The sequence below is a fragment of the Austrofundulus limnaeus genome, unplaced genomic scaffold, assembly GCF_001266775.1.
Source record: "Austrofundulus limnaeus strain Quisiro unplaced genomic scaffold, Austrofundulus_limnaeus-1.0 Scaffold6, whole genome shotgun sequence".
NCBI classification, from domain to species: domain Eukaryota; kingdom Metazoa; phylum Chordata; class Actinopteri; order Cyprinodontiformes; family Rivulidae; genus Austrofundulus; species Austrofundulus limnaeus.
Genome location: NW_013952408.1, coordinates 3,304,574 through 3,321,497, shown reverse-complemented (window position 1 = coordinate 3,321,497; position 16,924 = coordinate 3,304,574). Strand labels below are relative to the sequence as shown.

At 42.7% G+C, this 16,924-nt stretch overlaps 1 protein-coding gene across 2 annotated transcripts in view; it reads right to left on the bottom strand.

The window, feature by feature from the left end:
• The window catches only part of znf521 (zinc finger protein 521), a 99,333-nt gene that overhangs the window by 40,953 nt on the left and 41,456 nt on the right, over positions 1–16,924 (bottom strand). Inside the window, exons 4-6 of one of the 2 annotated variants that reach the window (XM_014030721.1) lie at positions 10,005–13,510; positions 9,806–9,890; positions 9,446–9,478 (exon numbers count right to left, since the gene is read on the bottom strand). In XM_014030721.1, coding sequence (XP_013886175.1) covers positions 9,446–9,478; positions 9,806–9,890; positions 10,005–13,510 — 3,624 coding nt within the window. The remainder of the gene's footprint in view (positions 1–9,445; positions 9,479–9,805; positions 9,891–10,004; positions 13,511–16,924) is intronic. The other variant, XM_014030729.1, reaches the window with a different exon arrangement.

Here is a 16,924-nt window from a genome sequence, read left to right as displayed (position 1 = left end):
AGAAAGAAAGAAAGAAAGAAAGAAAGAAAGAAAGAAAGAAAGAAAGAAAGAAAGAAAGAAAGAAAGAAAGAAAGAAAGATCTGTGAATTTTCCTCCCGTCCCCTGAGACCTCCCTTGATGCCAAGCATTCATCATCCAGCCTCTAATATCAGTTATTCTGTGGCTCCTCTGCTTACAGCAGAATTAATTTCTGCTTTAATTACTCTCATCGGYGGAATGCTGATGAAGGAGAGGGACGAGGCATTCTGGGACTCGGGCCTCATTCCACCGCTTTAATTTGAATGAATTCCACACGGAGACGCTGGCAAACAACTGGCAGCCGAGCCCCAGGAGCCACTGTGGGACTGCRCAGAAGAGCTGCAGCCACGGCCCCCACCAACCAAGCTAGCTACCTTCTGTGTGCRTGCCTGTGTGTGCTTCCTCGCCTGTGTGTGTTATGTGCAGCGTGGTGATTGTGTTCGAGGACGAGTGCAGAAGTGAAATGGGAGAAAGAAGAACACACAAGGCGGGGAAACAAGATTGATGGATTAAGTGATGAGTGTCTATAAGCATGTTTACAGAATCTGCGCATAAATAAGCCCAAGGATATAGGAAGGGAAAAGGCTGTATACAGACATATAACTGTAAATGATTTTTGTACACACCAGTGCAGGGAGAGTAGCTCCAAACGGGTACAAAACATATGAAATATGAACAACATCCCTGACTGCAGCCCACTGTGTAACAAGAGTGTTAGTTTGAGAGTAAAAATCATTAATACTTAATTTGATTATTCTAGATATGGCACATTGCACTCTTCAAACAAAAACCCACTGAATCATGCAGGAACTGGCAGTGAAATAAAAAAAGTATGCAGGAAAAAAGGGTTGTATGTGTGAAATGCACACAACACGTATTAGCATAATGAAAAATATCTGCAGAAACTGTAAAGGATTACAGCAACCCCGGCAGAGGAGCAGAGACAGGGGCCATAATTGACTTTTCTCCAAGCCAGCTTGGTAGTTACAGAATGCAGCATATTGGACAAGGATTGTGATTGATTATGTTGGTCTGCCACACCGATTCGTTTGATTAAATGTAACTATGGGTTTCTTTTCCAAGCCCTAATGAAGCAGCAATTTGAAACTAAGAGACTGCAGGAATTTCAGCCTGCCTCTCTTCCATTTTACACCATCTATCTCTGTGTGAGCGCCATCAAAACAGAAGTAATTGCACCTCTGATTTAACAGAAAAATCTAAAAAAAGAGAAAAAACTTATCTGATTAACACAATTAGGTAAAAAAATGAACAACTTATTCAAAAACTAATTTAATGCAAACATATGGAGGATTAGAGTTGTGCTCTTTTGCTGGAAAGGCCTGAAATAATAGGAAGATTTCAGTCCAATGAATAATTATGTGGCACGAATCTCTGCAGGGAAAACATGCATTTCCCCACACAACAGAGTAACATAACTATAATTAACACGAGTGCTGAAATTGTAGAAGAGGAAGATGCCTGCATTTACTTCGGTTGCATGGTTAAACACAAGCCCACACGTTACACGATTCATCTGCAGCAATTTGATGTTGCGAGCCATCGCTCTGCTTTTCGTCGGCGGGCGGAGGGAAGCAGGTGAGAGTGACCTTTGCTAACCCTGAAACCTCTGGACAGGTGGGCGGTGTCCTGCATGCACTGTCCATTTTGGCAGCAGCTCTGCTCCCTGTGGTAGCTCAGACCATGATGAGCAGCTGGGTCGCAAACACCAAGCACATTAATATCTTCTTAATGATAATAATCATTATGGCATAAGCACCTTCCCCAAAGTGGGAAGGCTCATGGATCGTGCCAGATTAGCATTGTCGTTAAGGTAAAAAAAAAAAAAGAGTTAAAAATAAAAAAATAAAATAAAATGTGAAGATGGAATGACTTTTTTAATGGGCAGCAACTCACGGCCACCAGGATAATGCAGACACTAATGTAATGATGGGATAATGAGATGCACCAACAACATTAGGCAGAGCAAACGCTCAATAAAACCACTGCAAATTGATCTAATAATAAAATTTGTACTTGAAATTAACTTTACCACCATTGTGAATGCAGAAGTAGCCTCCATTAAGCAATATGTCCTTTGCATTACAAGTAAATATTTATTGAAATTCATGGATATCTTCTTACTTTTTTATTGATGTCATTCTCTACAACCTCTAAACTTTAGCAGAATCTCTCCTCACATCACCTCCCTGATTCTTTGCAACCATACAGTGCTGGCTGCAGTCTGCGCTTGAAACAAACTCGTCTAACTGGATGTAACTGTCAGTTTTCACCCATCACGGGCCATTATCTGTCTCATCCGTGTTCATTATTGAAGCTAATGATCTGTTGTCCTCTCTGCTCCSCATTGAAGGAGGACTACATTAAAAGTCTCTTATTAACTTAATTAGTAATTATAAATGTTAAAAGATTAATCAAAGAGAGAGTGGCTTAAGGTTTGCGTCTCTAGGCAAAGTGGTGGGACAAATGGAGAGACAAAGAGGCCACGTCACTTCAGTGTTCACACTCTTGCCTCTGTGCTCGAAATAGAACAAGACAAATGGAAGAAGAGCAAGTGTGACCAATTTACCTGAAACCACTGTTACTTTTTAAGATTTCCATAAAGATAAATCGACATTTTAGCAAAAATATTTTGGAAAGTATGCTTTTAAAATGTGCTTTCAATAAATTTTTGCTATAATTACTCTATGCTAAAACACATTGTTTCTATTTTCTAATCTACACACACTAAGGTAGTTAATATGCTGTTTACAGGAAGCAGCATTTAATATGGTAGCACATAATGCATGCAGTACTCACATTATCGCTTTCTAACAAGATGGAAATAGATCCCCTTAATTAAATCCTGTGTGTACACTAATTCCTCACTAAATCTGCATCTCTCTGACAATTCCACATCAGCAACACCGCACACTCCAGTCTGCATATAAGCACAGATCTCAACATTAAACCTTAATAACTAATAGAGCTTTCATCCAGGGAGTTCCTGTGTGATTTCCATTAATGTGAGGGGAATCGCCCAGGACCATCTCCCGGTTTTTCCGGAGTATGTTGATGCTCAAGCCAGGGGGGGGTGATTGGTAATGGTGCAGGAAGAAAACAAGCAGAAACTTTAGTTGTGCAAAGTAGCGGGACATTAGTAGGTAGTTTTGCTTGGTTTGCAGTTTGTTTTAGTTAGTAAGCATATATGTAAATGTTTCTGGTTAAGGTTAATAGTTAGGTTTCAAAAAGACACAAAACAAGGCAAATTATATTTTTTGGTGCTCTGTCGGCTGGTGTTGATTGAGGAGCGTGGAAAGCTGGGGGAGGGCTGGCCAGTGGCCCGTAGCACCTGAAACCTATTACAGACCTTTGGAACATTCCACGGGGTTCTTCCACTTTGGCCAGAAGGCATCGTAAAGGTCCTCACAGAGAAGGCTCATGTAACTCAATTGCTGACAAACAGCCAGAAAGGCGAAACATTAAATATAGAATCTGATACAGAGGGGCATAAACTCTAAAAATAACGCCACTGTCTTCCCAATTTAACAATTCCTGCCGTCAGTCACAGCGTCTTCATAAAGGAAAGCTATGATTACACATTAGTATTGGCAAGAAGCAAGCAAAACTTTTGTCAACTTTTTATCAAATGGTTTGCCATCTGGATCCAAAACTGTGGGAGCCCAACAGTGTGCTGAAGCTAAAAAATAAATAAATAAAAATATAATAACGCAGACACAAACTGCTGCCAAATTTCTTGGAGATAGCCTTATCTCCTCTATATGTGTTTTAGTGGTATCAAGGCCCGCTTTTTGGCTGGCCTAGAGTTATGCTCTCTGGGTTTAGCTCWATGGGTGTCTGTGGCCTCTCCTCTGGCCGCCCGTGTCCATTTGCTCTGCGGGTATGGCAGGCCTGAGCTGACAGATGGCCGCCCCTCTCCATTCCGCTCCAGAGTAACACAGTAACTGGTTTTTCCTCCGCCGTTGACCTTGCCACAGCCAGCCAGCAATCCGGGGCTGGCACTCGGCCTGTCGAACAGGAGGGTAATGAAGTCCAGCGCTGCTCACATGATTATTAAGGCTTTGACGCTGGGGGGCCTTTCAGAACTCTATTCCCCCCCACTCTTTCCTCCCCTGCCCGCCATTCACACAGCCAAACTTTGATGAGGATGGTCATTCGTCACATGGCACTTTGGAAAAACCACCATTGTGCTCCATAAAGAGAGTTAAACTTCTTTTTTTGCCAAAGTCTTTTGGAGTCTGCTTGTATTTAAAACATATCTCTTCACACCTATGAAACCTACTTAACAGCAGCTTTGAGGACAATACGGAAACGCTTTCCTGTTCAGCAGCATATGATTGCTACTGGTGTCACGGTGTACATGTTACTTTACAAAACACACAAAGTAGAAGCGACTCCACAAAGTTAGAACAGATTTGTCACACTACTGTTAGTGCTGACAACCTCTAAAAGCAATGCAGTTCAGTGGCAGGGCACCGCTTCACTCTCCGTATGTCTCCCTTACCACAAGTCTCTCTAGGCATGCTCGGAACCCTGGTCCCWTCAGGGCCAGCCTGGGATTTGAGAGGTGTAGGTTGCAGCTTTGACCTTTACTAAGGCAGGACTGTCTGTTTGCACTTCTCCCATAAGCCCCCCTTCGCTCAGACTGCTAAGCAACCCCATCAGAACAGGGGTGCATAGGCACCTCCGCCCTTGGTGACATCTCAGAGACCATGGGGAGGAAGAGTAACGCAGAGGTTAATTCTGATCATCCAGTATTTATGGGTTTCACTTTGGAACAAGGGTTGGCATTAACACTCTAAAAGAGACATCTCTACTGTATATCAATAAAACATAGCAGGGGGAGGGTCTAAACGTGCCCACCTTTATTCAGGTCACCTAAGTCCTAAAGTAGTCTTGCAAAGACAAGATTTATCCTAAATGTTTAACATGTAAATTGTTTCCTTGAGATTATAATTTATGTTGTGTAGAGATCACCCAACAAGCAAACCCATTTCAACCAATCGATGGAAGGATTTTGCCCCAAATCGCTGCTGCAACACCAGCCTGCCAATTGCGATGCAGCGAGGGGCAGCGAGTACTCGCACGGAGTTTGTACAAGCCAGGCGGTATGAACTGAGAGCACCAGATATTTTCTCACATGTTGGCCTAGTCTGTGAGGTGCGGGGAAATGTCAGGAAAATCAATAGATAAGGACCACATCAGACTGAGCTTGTCTGGCCTAGCAACAGAGCATCCCCATGGTGATGTCAATTACCTCTGCTTTACAACAAAAACACCAGGAAGAGCAAAACAGTCTCTGCAAAGCTGTAAAACTTTTAATGCAGTCTCCTGGTTACATCGAGGAATTTGTACGAAACTTCTTTTGTTTTTGTTCTCCGCCCAGACAGGCGAGCAACACAAAGAATGTGAGAATCTTATTGATAGCTGTGGGTTTTTTATTTTATTTTATTTTTATTTTTCTGTGCAGCTTGTGCTGATTTCTATTCTCCTCATGGAACCCACATTAGTCAGGGAGAGGTATAATGTAACGAGCAGTAAGGTGCACATAATTGCATATTAGCAGCCACACACTTGGCTGCACGGGAGGTGACTATGCTAACGAACAGAGAGGCGTTATTAATCGCCRATTAATAGAAGCAGGCAGATATCACACTCAGTGTATGGCACGGATGGATTCTTTTGTTTCCAGTGGCTGGTCTAAAACCTGTTCTCTTATTTTTTCATAGGATTGATCCCGCTCCTTTGCTGTGTTGTTTATTGAGTTCTGACTCTGATCCAGCCCCCTAGGAGTCAAATAAGGAGCGTTTGGTCATGTTTTCTTAGCAGATTACATGTGTTTGCACTTTATGAATGAGTTTTAGAAATGATGGAAACACCATTAGACATACCTAATCCAAGTTGGTTATAGAAAAAGAAGCAAAAGGATGTAAATCGTGCGTTCTTTCCATGCATCAATGGAGAGGGAAAAAAAACTTAAAGGAATAATAAATGTGTTTTCACCAGGGCAAARACACTGATGAAGACCATATAATCAAAGTATAACAGCCAAGCTGCTCTTGGGGCCCAAAACAAGAGGATATGTGTCAAGGATAATTTGAAACCCTTAGCAAGAAACAAAACAAGGCTTTCAGCTTCAAAAACTGTGACAGTGTGCCTCCTGTCGGTTCCTACACTAACAGCCAGCACGGCATGTTTTGCCAGGTTGGAGCTCACTTAATACGAAAATGTGAGCACTAGATACTGAGGCAGAGGGAAATGGGGGAGATAGTGGACAGGAAGAACAGAGAGGAGGAGGAGAAGCTAGAGGAGAGCTAAAGGCCTCTCACTTGCTCTCCTCTCCAGGTCTGTAACAGCCCACAGTGCCTGCTTCACACAGAGCGGCCAGCTGTACAGCAAATGTGCCTTTCCCTCTCCGCCCCCAAACCTTTCCACCCCTCCAGTGCCCCCCCTTTGACTGGGCCGACCAGGCCACTGGCTCCTCTCTGTGAGAGGAGGCTCCTCCCTGACTTGGCTTTGAGCTGCAGTGTTGTCACCATCTCCCCACCAAAAAAAAAACCTGTAGAGGTGACCCCAGAACCACTTTTCTATGATGTAGTTTAGTTTGTTTGTTTACGATTGTCCTTGTGAGCACTGCCACCTTGGCAGTTGCCACTTGGAGTGAGCAGGACGAGACTGAAAACAGACAGGCTCAAACAAAAAAAAGGGGGGGGGGCGGGTGCCCTCTCACCTTCAAAACCCTTTAAGACGAAGCCCATGCTTCAAAACATGTTGGGGCTCTGAAAATCCACAGAGGGACATTTGAAACAGAGCGATAAATGGGCCAAACGTGCCCCCCATGAGGCTCCAAATGTCATAGTTTACACTAGGGTCAAAGTGAAGCAATGGGGTGTCATGATGGCATGCTGATAAAACCAAACAGGCTTTTGTGCCAATGAAAGACCTTCAAAGKTCTTCTTGAAAAGAAAAAAAATGAAAAGATGACTTTGGGAAACTACAACTATTTAAAATATTTTCCAGTGTGGAAAGATATCATTTTATTTTGGAGAAATAATAGAAAATGAATGGATTGATAGTGACTGCAACAGCTGAAAGCTGTAAAAATCTGTGTGTCTCTGGAGAAAAATCGGATACCCTCAATTCTGTAAGTGTGCCATGCCAAAAAAACTCTAAACTAAAGAGTGGCCAGCTGTCTTCTGGCCTGCTATTAAATTGCTCCTTGGATGGTGGCGATATCATTTTTTTTTCTCCATAGGAGTATCACACCAGGTCCCCAAACAGAGCGACCAGCTGTACAGCAAATGTGTACTGATCCATCTGGGCCTTAGTAGGCTACTGCCTCCATCTTAAGACACGTGGGGCCATTCAYGGGCTTGGCTGGGGCTGGTCCGCAGCACACCCCTCTGCAACCATGGCCTCTTCCTTCCCTTTCATTTACCTCCATTATCATAGTAAATGTGGAGTAGCTGAGCTCCAGAGCTGCCCTTTATGTCTGAACCAGGGCCGCGTCATCTGACTGTAATATTCATGCATCAAAATGTGCTGGCATCCTTACAGAAGAGGCAGCTACAACCACTTTGTCCAGAGGAGACGTGGTAAAGGTGGAGGCTTTTTACGTTTGGTTCCGAGAGACTATTGTGTTTCAAAGGCGTCTAATAAGAACCTGTCTGGGTGAGACGGGCTCAGGTTTTGTTGTTCCATACACTTAGCACTATAGTTATGTCACGACACATCACTATATATAGAGTTATCAGTGTGAACTGACACCATGGAGCGGGGTATGGATGAAAACAACACCCCTATGAATCCAGCGTCTGCTCCATTACCTACGCTAATAACGCTGACAGCTGAGCGGAGATGACCCCAGCCCCCTGTTTCTCYTCTCCTGTGCAGATGGCCATTAAAAGGAGAAAGTGTCCCCTTTTTCTGTGGAGAAGGTATTTAGAGCTTTTCCAAATGGATATTTTTTTTYTGTTTTTGGCCCAAATTAGCTGCACGGTGCTTACGGGTTGGGTTGACTTTAACAGTATTTTACATTATAAGAGAGAAATTCTTAAGAATCGATMATAAGCCATGAAATCAATTTTTTAAAAACTTTCTTAACATGACATGCCAGTTAAACACATTTTCTTTGTTTTGTTCTGTTTTTTCCCATTACAATGAGTTTTGTTTTTCCCTCATATTTCAGAGATCACAAAACAAATGCATAACAGAAACCTTTTGAGAAGTCAGATGAAACCTGTTATCATGTTGAATACTAAGCAGTGGCATATCATAGAAGTAAGACATCAGACAATAACCCAATCACCTATCCTCCTGTTATCTTAAGCTGTCTGAATTCCACTATTATGAGGGAACTGTGTGCTTGTGCGGCTGAAAGACATAAAATAACCAGTAGGGGGGTTTGTTTTCTACCCTCCCAGTGTGCTCCGTGCCTGCCTTTGCGAGAGAAAGGACTAATGCTGGCATGGTACTGTATTAGGCACCCCCAGTAGACTGGTGGGTGAGCAGATCGCAAAGATGAATACAAAACACACACCTACACACTCTAGGCTCGTCTCTCTCTTTTGCAAATACGCCGCAGAATCAAAATCACAAATCACATGCTTCTGATTGTTTATGCACAAACAGTGGGCCCCTGATAGAATTGCCTACCAGTCCTGATAGAATTGCCCACCGTGTTTAAATTCACCTGCGCCTAGAAGCGTGTCCCAAACAGAGAGGCGGTTTGGTTCCAGATCAATGAGTCTCTCCCCCACTGAAGACAACAGATAATGCAGTGTAATGAAAGAGCCGCCAAACGAGCTGAATAAATGAATGAATAAAGGAACGTGAGACCGGAATTCAGACGCCTACTTACTGCAGGCAAGAAAACCTGTTTTCCAATTGTCTCCTCTCTATAAATTATTCTTCCTGCATACAAATGGCAACCAAAAGTGAAGACATTTTGAAAATGTGGATGTTGGCTTATGATCTCAGCATAGAAAACGTGCACAGAAAAGGCAAGATTTGCAAGAAATTAGTAAAATACAGCGTTATGTGTACTTTTGGTTTGATTTCATGTCAATAAGTGAAAAGTATAATACAAAATGTATTCAGATCTTAGAGGAAAAAAGAGGCAACAAGCCAACAAACTCAAAAAAATAATGAAATGAGAGCATATCATTAAAATATTTTACTGTATCAATAATATGTCTGAATTTCAAAATATTTGGAAGTGAAACAAATAAATGTTTTGTACTATTTCAAACTATCTTAATGATTTAAAGTTGAAAGATGATGCTCCACAAGCATGCATAAAACACTCTGTTTTACCATTCACATGCATGGGGAAATGAAACTTGCATGTTTGTGAAAGCACAACACTGAAGATGCATTTGATTCTTAAAAAATATTAAAATAATTCCACCTATTTGGTGATGTGATCCAGATACATGTGAGCCTGAGGGAGACAGGGTCAACTATTTTATTATATAACACCAATCTTTAATATGTGATTTCTTGATTAAAAAAAGGGCAAAAACTGTTTGAAATTGATTAAAGATAATGAAATGTCTGCAATGAAATTGGAAAAACATGATCTTAATTTGCATATAGTAATGATGTTTAAATAGATAGACACAAAATCATTCCACCTAACATTTAAATATATTTGTAAAGATCACTTTGACTACTGTGTGATGCATTCAGAAAACTATGTACATGAGCTCTTAATTTGAGTAAAAAATGATATAGAAACCATATTAAAAAATGAAAAAAAGTCTCTTACCCAGCATGTGGTTGGCCACATGGACTTGGATGTCCCATTCACTGTAGAACACCATCTGGCATTTGATGCACTGGTATGTCTTTTTCTATAAACACATGTAAAATAAATTGTTAATAAATGTTAACTTCTAATATTTTTTGTTTGTTAACCAATCTTAATCTGAATCAACCTTATTTAACAAAACATTGATCAGAAATACCTCTTCAGTTTGTGAAGGACTGGCTCTTGGCATTGGGGACACCTGGGGGGTCTTGAGCTGCCCGCTGTTGCTATCCCCACCTTGTTCCCGGTGCACCGTCTGGACGTGGGTTTGCAACTCTGCCTCAGACTCAAATTTCACATTGCAGCTGGAACAGCGTGTCTTGACAACAGACGATGAGGATGTGGAAGAAGAAGACGATGATGAAGAGACACCTTTGCCTTTTCCATCTCCAGGGCTGAGACTCTCCCCTTGTACCCACGCAGCAGCTGTTGAGGCTGGAGTGGTGGCCCCACCCTGCTGCTGCCTTCCTCCGTTCACCGTTGGGCTGGAGCTCTTGGAGCCTGCAGCGGTCATACAAGATGCACAGAGTCCATAAGGCAGTCCATTGATGTCCAGCTTCACCAGGTCTTGTTTGGACCGGAAATCTTTTAGGCATGAGGCACACTTGAAAAATTTTTGGGCATGGTGTGGCTGCTGGTTTTGAGACATGACATTGTTGCGGCCCAAGGGTTGATTAGAGGACATTGTCCCTGTCTTCTGCATGTGGAAAGTACCATGGATCTTRAGCTCCAATGTGGAGGTCACTGTTTGCATGCAAACCACACAACGAAAACCCGTCAGGGAGTTTCTTAGGTCAGGATGCATCTGGCAGTGTTCCAGGAAGTCCTCTTCACTCTGCAGAGGCATCTTACAAATACGGCAGCTGCCTGTATCCAGACTCTTACTATGGGTGACTTTGTGCTCTGTCAGAGTAAGCAAAGAAGGGAATCTTTCTCCACAGATGGGACACATGTAGTGTTTGACAGGCCCAAGGTGGGTCTGCATATGTTCCCTTAGTCCAGCCTCAGAGAAAAAGGTACGGGAACAGACATTGCACTTATGGTTGCCCTTGATCATTTCAGCCTTCCTTTTTATCATTGCACTCTCACCAGGTCGGATATTGTGATCTCTTAACTGGTGGTTAGTGAGGAGTGACTCCATGGTGTAAGATGCCCCACATATTTCACACCCRTACATGGGTTCTGCAGTGTCCACCTCTTCCTCACTTCCATCATGGCTGTTATGGGACTCCACCACAGATCCTCCTCCTGCTACTTGACCATGGCTGTTAGTTAAAAGACCTTGTAGTTCAGCATCATCTTTAGGCTGGCCTTCCCCACCACTTACTGTTGACCCATTAGTGCCACAGTTTTGGGACTTTCCCTCAAACACACAGTGTTTCTCCCTTAAATGTTTCTCCAAGAGGACAATGGCATGGAAGGCCTTACTGCAAAAGCGACAGTTGTACTTCTTGCTGTGGGTAGTTATGTGACACTGCAGCTCTACCTCTGTGCCAAAGGACTCCCCACAGAAAATACAGCGGTGGGCACGGCCTTGGTTCTCCAGATGGCTGTGTTTAACATGCAGTTGTAGGTCGGTCTCGTGTCTGAAGTCCCAATTGCAGGATGTGCAACGGTACACCTTCTTCTCATTGCTGTGCTTTACAGCCAGGTGTAGTTGTGTGGATACCTTCGAGTCAAACACCTCCTGGCACAGAGTGCAGCGAAAGAACACAAACGTATGCATGTCAAGAAGGTGCTTCTGCAGATCATCCACAGAGGTGAACTGCTTGTCACAGCTCTCACAGATGTAATACGTGGAGGTAATAGTAAAGTGTATTGTAACATGCTTCAGGAGAGACTCTTGGTTGGGGAACTCTTTGTTGCACTGTGGACATGTGAGTTGAGGTTGTAGGCCATCCAGATGAGTTTTGAGATGAGTCTGGAAAAGGTCTAAACTTGTATACTTTGCCCCACACTGGTTACAAATGAACTCACTGGTGTTACGTGAAGCTGCGCTACCTTGTTTCAGCATGGCAGTTTGTTCTACAGAGATTGGCGAAGAGGGGCTGAGAGTGCGCAGAGATTTCTTGCCGTTGTTGATGTAGTTTAGCGCCAGTGGAATGTTCTTGTGATTCTCCTTGATGTGCTTATTGAGCTTCAAAACACTGTTGAATATGGGGGAATTGGTGCAATATGAGCAAGAGTACACCTCCACTATGGGTTCCTTGGGAGTTACAGCCAAGGGGGAGTCAAAACGCAGGCTGCCCCCATCACAATGAGTCTGACGAACATGCTCCTCCAGGGTAGCCTCTGTCAAGAACCCCATAAAGCATTGGGGGCAAAAAAATGCATTGCTGTCCTTGGCAACAGGACTGGGGAAACCATGGGAGCAGCGGATATGTTCCTGCAGCGCGTTCAGATCGCTCAACACCTCTGGACAGAAGTTACACTGAAGAAGGGCATCAGGCAGGCTGGCTAACAGGGCAGCGTGGTCTTCTGCACTGTGAACTTGTTTAAGATGTTCGTTTAGATTTAGTAATGAGGGTAGAACCTCTAAGCAAAACTGGCAAGTATGAGCTTGTTCTGGCTTGTCCAGATGCATGGTTCGTAGGTGAATTTGAAGCACGGCTAAGCTGGAGAATACTTGCTTGTTGCAGTAGATGCAACTGTAGGAGACTTTGGGCTGTTTTGAGRCCCGACCTCCCAAATCAGACATATTCTGAGCAGCTCTCTTTCTTCTTCCTCGTGTCTTGGCAACAGGCGGCGCAGTTTCCACCATTGTAGAGCTGTCGACGGAGAGATTGGAGTCAGGGGTAGTGCTAGAGACCGAGGTGTAGCCCACAGTAAGCAAAGAAGGACTGTTACTATGGTTACTGGATTCGGGGAGCTGGTGGATATCCATATGAGCGTAGAGGTCCTCGACAGACAGAAAGTGCTCGGAGCAGATAGCACAGGTGTGACCCTTCCGATCTCTGCTGTGGGCCTGGTCAATGTGGGTCAGCAGGGTGCCCTCATCACTGAAGGGCTCATGGCAGTAGATGCACTGCAGGGTGGCACCCAGACCTCCATCTTCTGATGGCGAGCACTCAGGGTGACACTCTGCGATGTGCCGCTGGAGCTCCTCCGGAACGTCAAAGCCTTCCTCACACCGACTGCACTTCCTTGTTTCTTTCAGCTTCCAGTCCTCGGCTCTAGAAAAGCTGGAGCCACTGCCGTCTTTCCCCCTCTCGTGCACTTGCATGTGGCCGTGCAGGGAGCTGGAGGAGAGAAAACCTCGACGGCACACGGGGCACTTGTGGGGTTTGTTGGAGGCGTGGGTTTTCATGTGGATTTTGAGGTGGTCGCTGCGAGAGAAGGCTGAGTCACACTCACCACAGTGGTATTTCTTATCGCCGGTGTGCAGCTTCACGTGTCGATCTCGGCTGCGCTTGTGTTTAAATAAGCGGCTACAAAAGGTGCAGCTGAAAGGGAGTTTATCTCCGTGGCTCTGTTCGTGACGCTTAAGGAAGCTTAAACGACTGAAGGACTTGTCACAAAATTGACATGGATATGGCAAGCCAGGACCCCCTTCGTCCTCTCCAAACTCATAGTCTTCGCAGTGTCCTGGTGAAGTCTGATCTTTACTGGAGGGAGATGATGCTGGCCAAGAACATGAAGGGTCATCCTCAAGATCAGCACCGTCTAAAAAAAGTACAAACAGAGAAAAAAAAGCATTAGGGTAAATGAGAAGACAAAAAAGGCAAGAAAAATAAAAATAAAGTAAGTCAGAGTAATTTTTTAAGACTGTTGTACAAGATTATTTGGCACATTCATTTGAATAGTAAAGGTGGGCCACCCTGGTGTTATTTGTCATAGTTATTATAAAGTTGTGGTGTATGAATTTAAAATTCTTTATAGTGTACATCATTTTTTCTTCAGCAGCTTCAAGCGGAAACAATAGCGYTCCTTAGGTGTTATCTGAAAAGTAAAATTTAAATATGCAATTTAAAGTATAATTAGAGAACAGAATAAGTGGAAATACTTTTACTACAATTAACCTTGTATGTGGCCATGTAATGGCTTAGCCCACTGTGACTCAAAACACAATCTCTCTGACATTTAAAGCCAACACAAGACAATGGGTGTACTTTAGGATGTAAGCCCTGCATGAGGTAAATTAGAACATTTCTATTATTCCTGAACACTCACCAGAATATTTTTTGAAAAAAAAAAAGGAAACAAAAAACATGAACCCTTTAAAAGACCTTAAGTCAAGAGGGAAAAAAACAAGCAAAGAGCTTTAAAAACATAGAGAAGATCAAACGCGCAACTTAGACCACAACTATGCCTAGCCTTTGGGAACATGCTGCTGCCGTTGTTTTTTATGTGTCTCAGAACATCAGTCAACTGATATCATATTGTAACATATGCAATATTATCACATCTACCATTGTGTATTGCAATGCAGCTGATCCTGGATGGATGAGATTGTCATTAGCTGGTGAGGAATGGTGAGCTTGGAAAGGACAAGGAAACGGAAACTGCGTGGCTAACTCCCTCACTCAAGGCCGAGCAGGTGTGAAGACTGAGCACAGAGAGCCAGTCAGCTAATATAACAACCTCTATTCTTTTAAAAAATGCTTTTAAAGTGTCGCTATACATATATTGCTATTGTGCCAACATTCCAATCCAATGGTTCATTGTCCGCTGTTATGAATGGAAAACACAGAATACTACTTTCCACAGGTTCAAAGGGTTACAGACCACTTCTTCCCGCTGCAGAGCTCTAAGTGCTGTGAACTTCCTTACCTAAATAACATCGTAATTCCAGCCCCTTCAGAAAAAAAAAGAAAAAAAATTGTCAAAAGGCCATAACTTAGAATGGGAAAAACAAGAGGAAACTGCTAAAGATTTATGAGAGGGACAGAGGAAAAGCATGAGCTCTTTCCAGGATCCAGCCTCTTTACTCTCCTTTAGCTGATGAATCCAAGTTTCCCTCTCTCTCTCTCTCTCTCTCTCTCTCTCTCTCTCCCTCTCTCTCTCTTTCTCTCTGTCTCTCTCTCTCTCTCCTCTCTCCCTGTCTGTTGTTTTTACAGTGAGCTCTGCCCTTTGTCAGGATATCATGCCCTCTCGGAGCACTTACCCCTATCAGGGCCTATCTTCAGGAAACAGATGGGGTCGGAGGCCATTCCCTTGCCCCTCCAAACTGCTGAAAGCGGCACATTGAGAGCCCACCTCCACACCGTGGCCCTCCCGGAAACCTCCCACCCCTGGCAAGGCGCCCACTCTGCACGCACATCTCACTCAAGGAGCGAACCTTGCCTTATTTTGCTTGCTTTGTCTCTCATCCACGTCTCAGTGTTTTCTCTCTGTGTGGTTTGAGGGAGGATGAGTGACTCAGTGCAATGCCCTCCTCCACAGAGGGGGCGGATCTGCCCGATCTCGTAGTGCCTCCCAGGGTAGACGAGAAGAAGACAGTGCAAGAAGAATGACCTCAGCCAATGCCTCACAGTCAAACATATTGGCTCTGAGACAATAGTATAAAACAAACAAATAAATGGGACTGAATACAAGGCTAAATGAAATTCTGCTGTCTTAAATGAGGAAGACTTTGCCTCAAGATATTACTCAGCTGTCAGGACTACCTCGTTTCATTTTTGATCTTTGTTTACATGATGTATATCATTTATTTACTGCCTTATTCTAATAACACACATAAATAAAATAATGCCTGTGGGGGGCGTGGGAGCCTCAAGCATGACTTAAATTAGCAAAAAAAAAAGACATTTATAGGTTTTAGACAGTCAACAGTAAGATTAGGGATTATTGCAAACAAATTAAGTTACATAGTACTGACAATACATTGCATTTATACTCTTCTGCTTTTGTAAAATCTCCCTAAAAACAAATTTGTAAAATAAATTGTAGCAAAATGATCAGTTTGACAATTTTCTGAAATTACTCTGGATTTTTTTTCTCATTAAGTAAAAAAATCGAATTAATATTAAAATCAATGTATTAAATCTGTGGGGGGAAAAGAAAACAATGATTTTAAAGTCAGTTTGGATAGTTATAYGAGGAAGAAAAAAAGGTTTAACAAGAGCAACCTTATGCATTGTTCCTCTCTCACATGCACACACTGAAAACCGATGTTCAGATGCTAGCTTAATTACTTGTTGGCTAAAAAATGTTTATTTTTTTTACATTTTTTCATCTAAAGGGTTAGAGTCAGCTGATGCTTTGTGAGGGTCAGAGTTATCCAAGTATTCCTCTAAACATTGCTTAGTTTCTGTTATCATCAGAATGACCATTTAATCATTAGGAACTTGTTAAGGAATGAACAGCTATGTGAATGTGTTAGTGTGGAATTGTACACCTCCACACTCATGCAGGCTGTGTGGTCCGCCTCCTCAGTAACAATAGCCACTGGCCACTTGCAGAGGGAAAAAAAAGAAAAAAAGGATTAAGTGAGAAAAATTGGAAGCTGTATGTTTTATGATTGTGAATTTGAATCAACATTTCAAATGGTGATCTTTGCACTTCAACAAGTCCGTTTCAGTTTGTGTAAAATAAACTTTAACATATTTTCTTGGAAAATGTGAATTTGCACAACACTGGTCATGTTTCTAATCATTTTTAAGAAAACCAAGGTCAAGCAAAATTCAAAGCCTCTTAAATATTTATCATATCTGGTTCCATCAATCAGGAAATAATGGTCCTGTTTGAAACCTTCGCGTTTCTTCAGTTTGTAATGTCATTAAAAAGGCAATAAATAACTTTTTTTTCTGTTTGCCTATGGCCAAACTCAACAGTAAAATAATGCAAATGAATATTTTAAAGAGATGAATGTGTCTGAGAAAAGGATTAGTATTCTGATGAAATGTATTCACAATGTTTTAAGGCTTTTTAGGTCAAGCCCATTCTTTTGGCTGTCAAGCACGGGGGTGGACTGATCATGATCTGGCCTTGTGTTACAGTTAGTGAAAATGGAAAGAATATCAAAAAGAGTACAAAGCTGATTATCTTATATCACAGGGAAGCAAAGACAGTACACTGGTATGGGTTGATGTAATGAATACTGCAACATACTTTCATCATTTTTAAGTTTGAAACTCC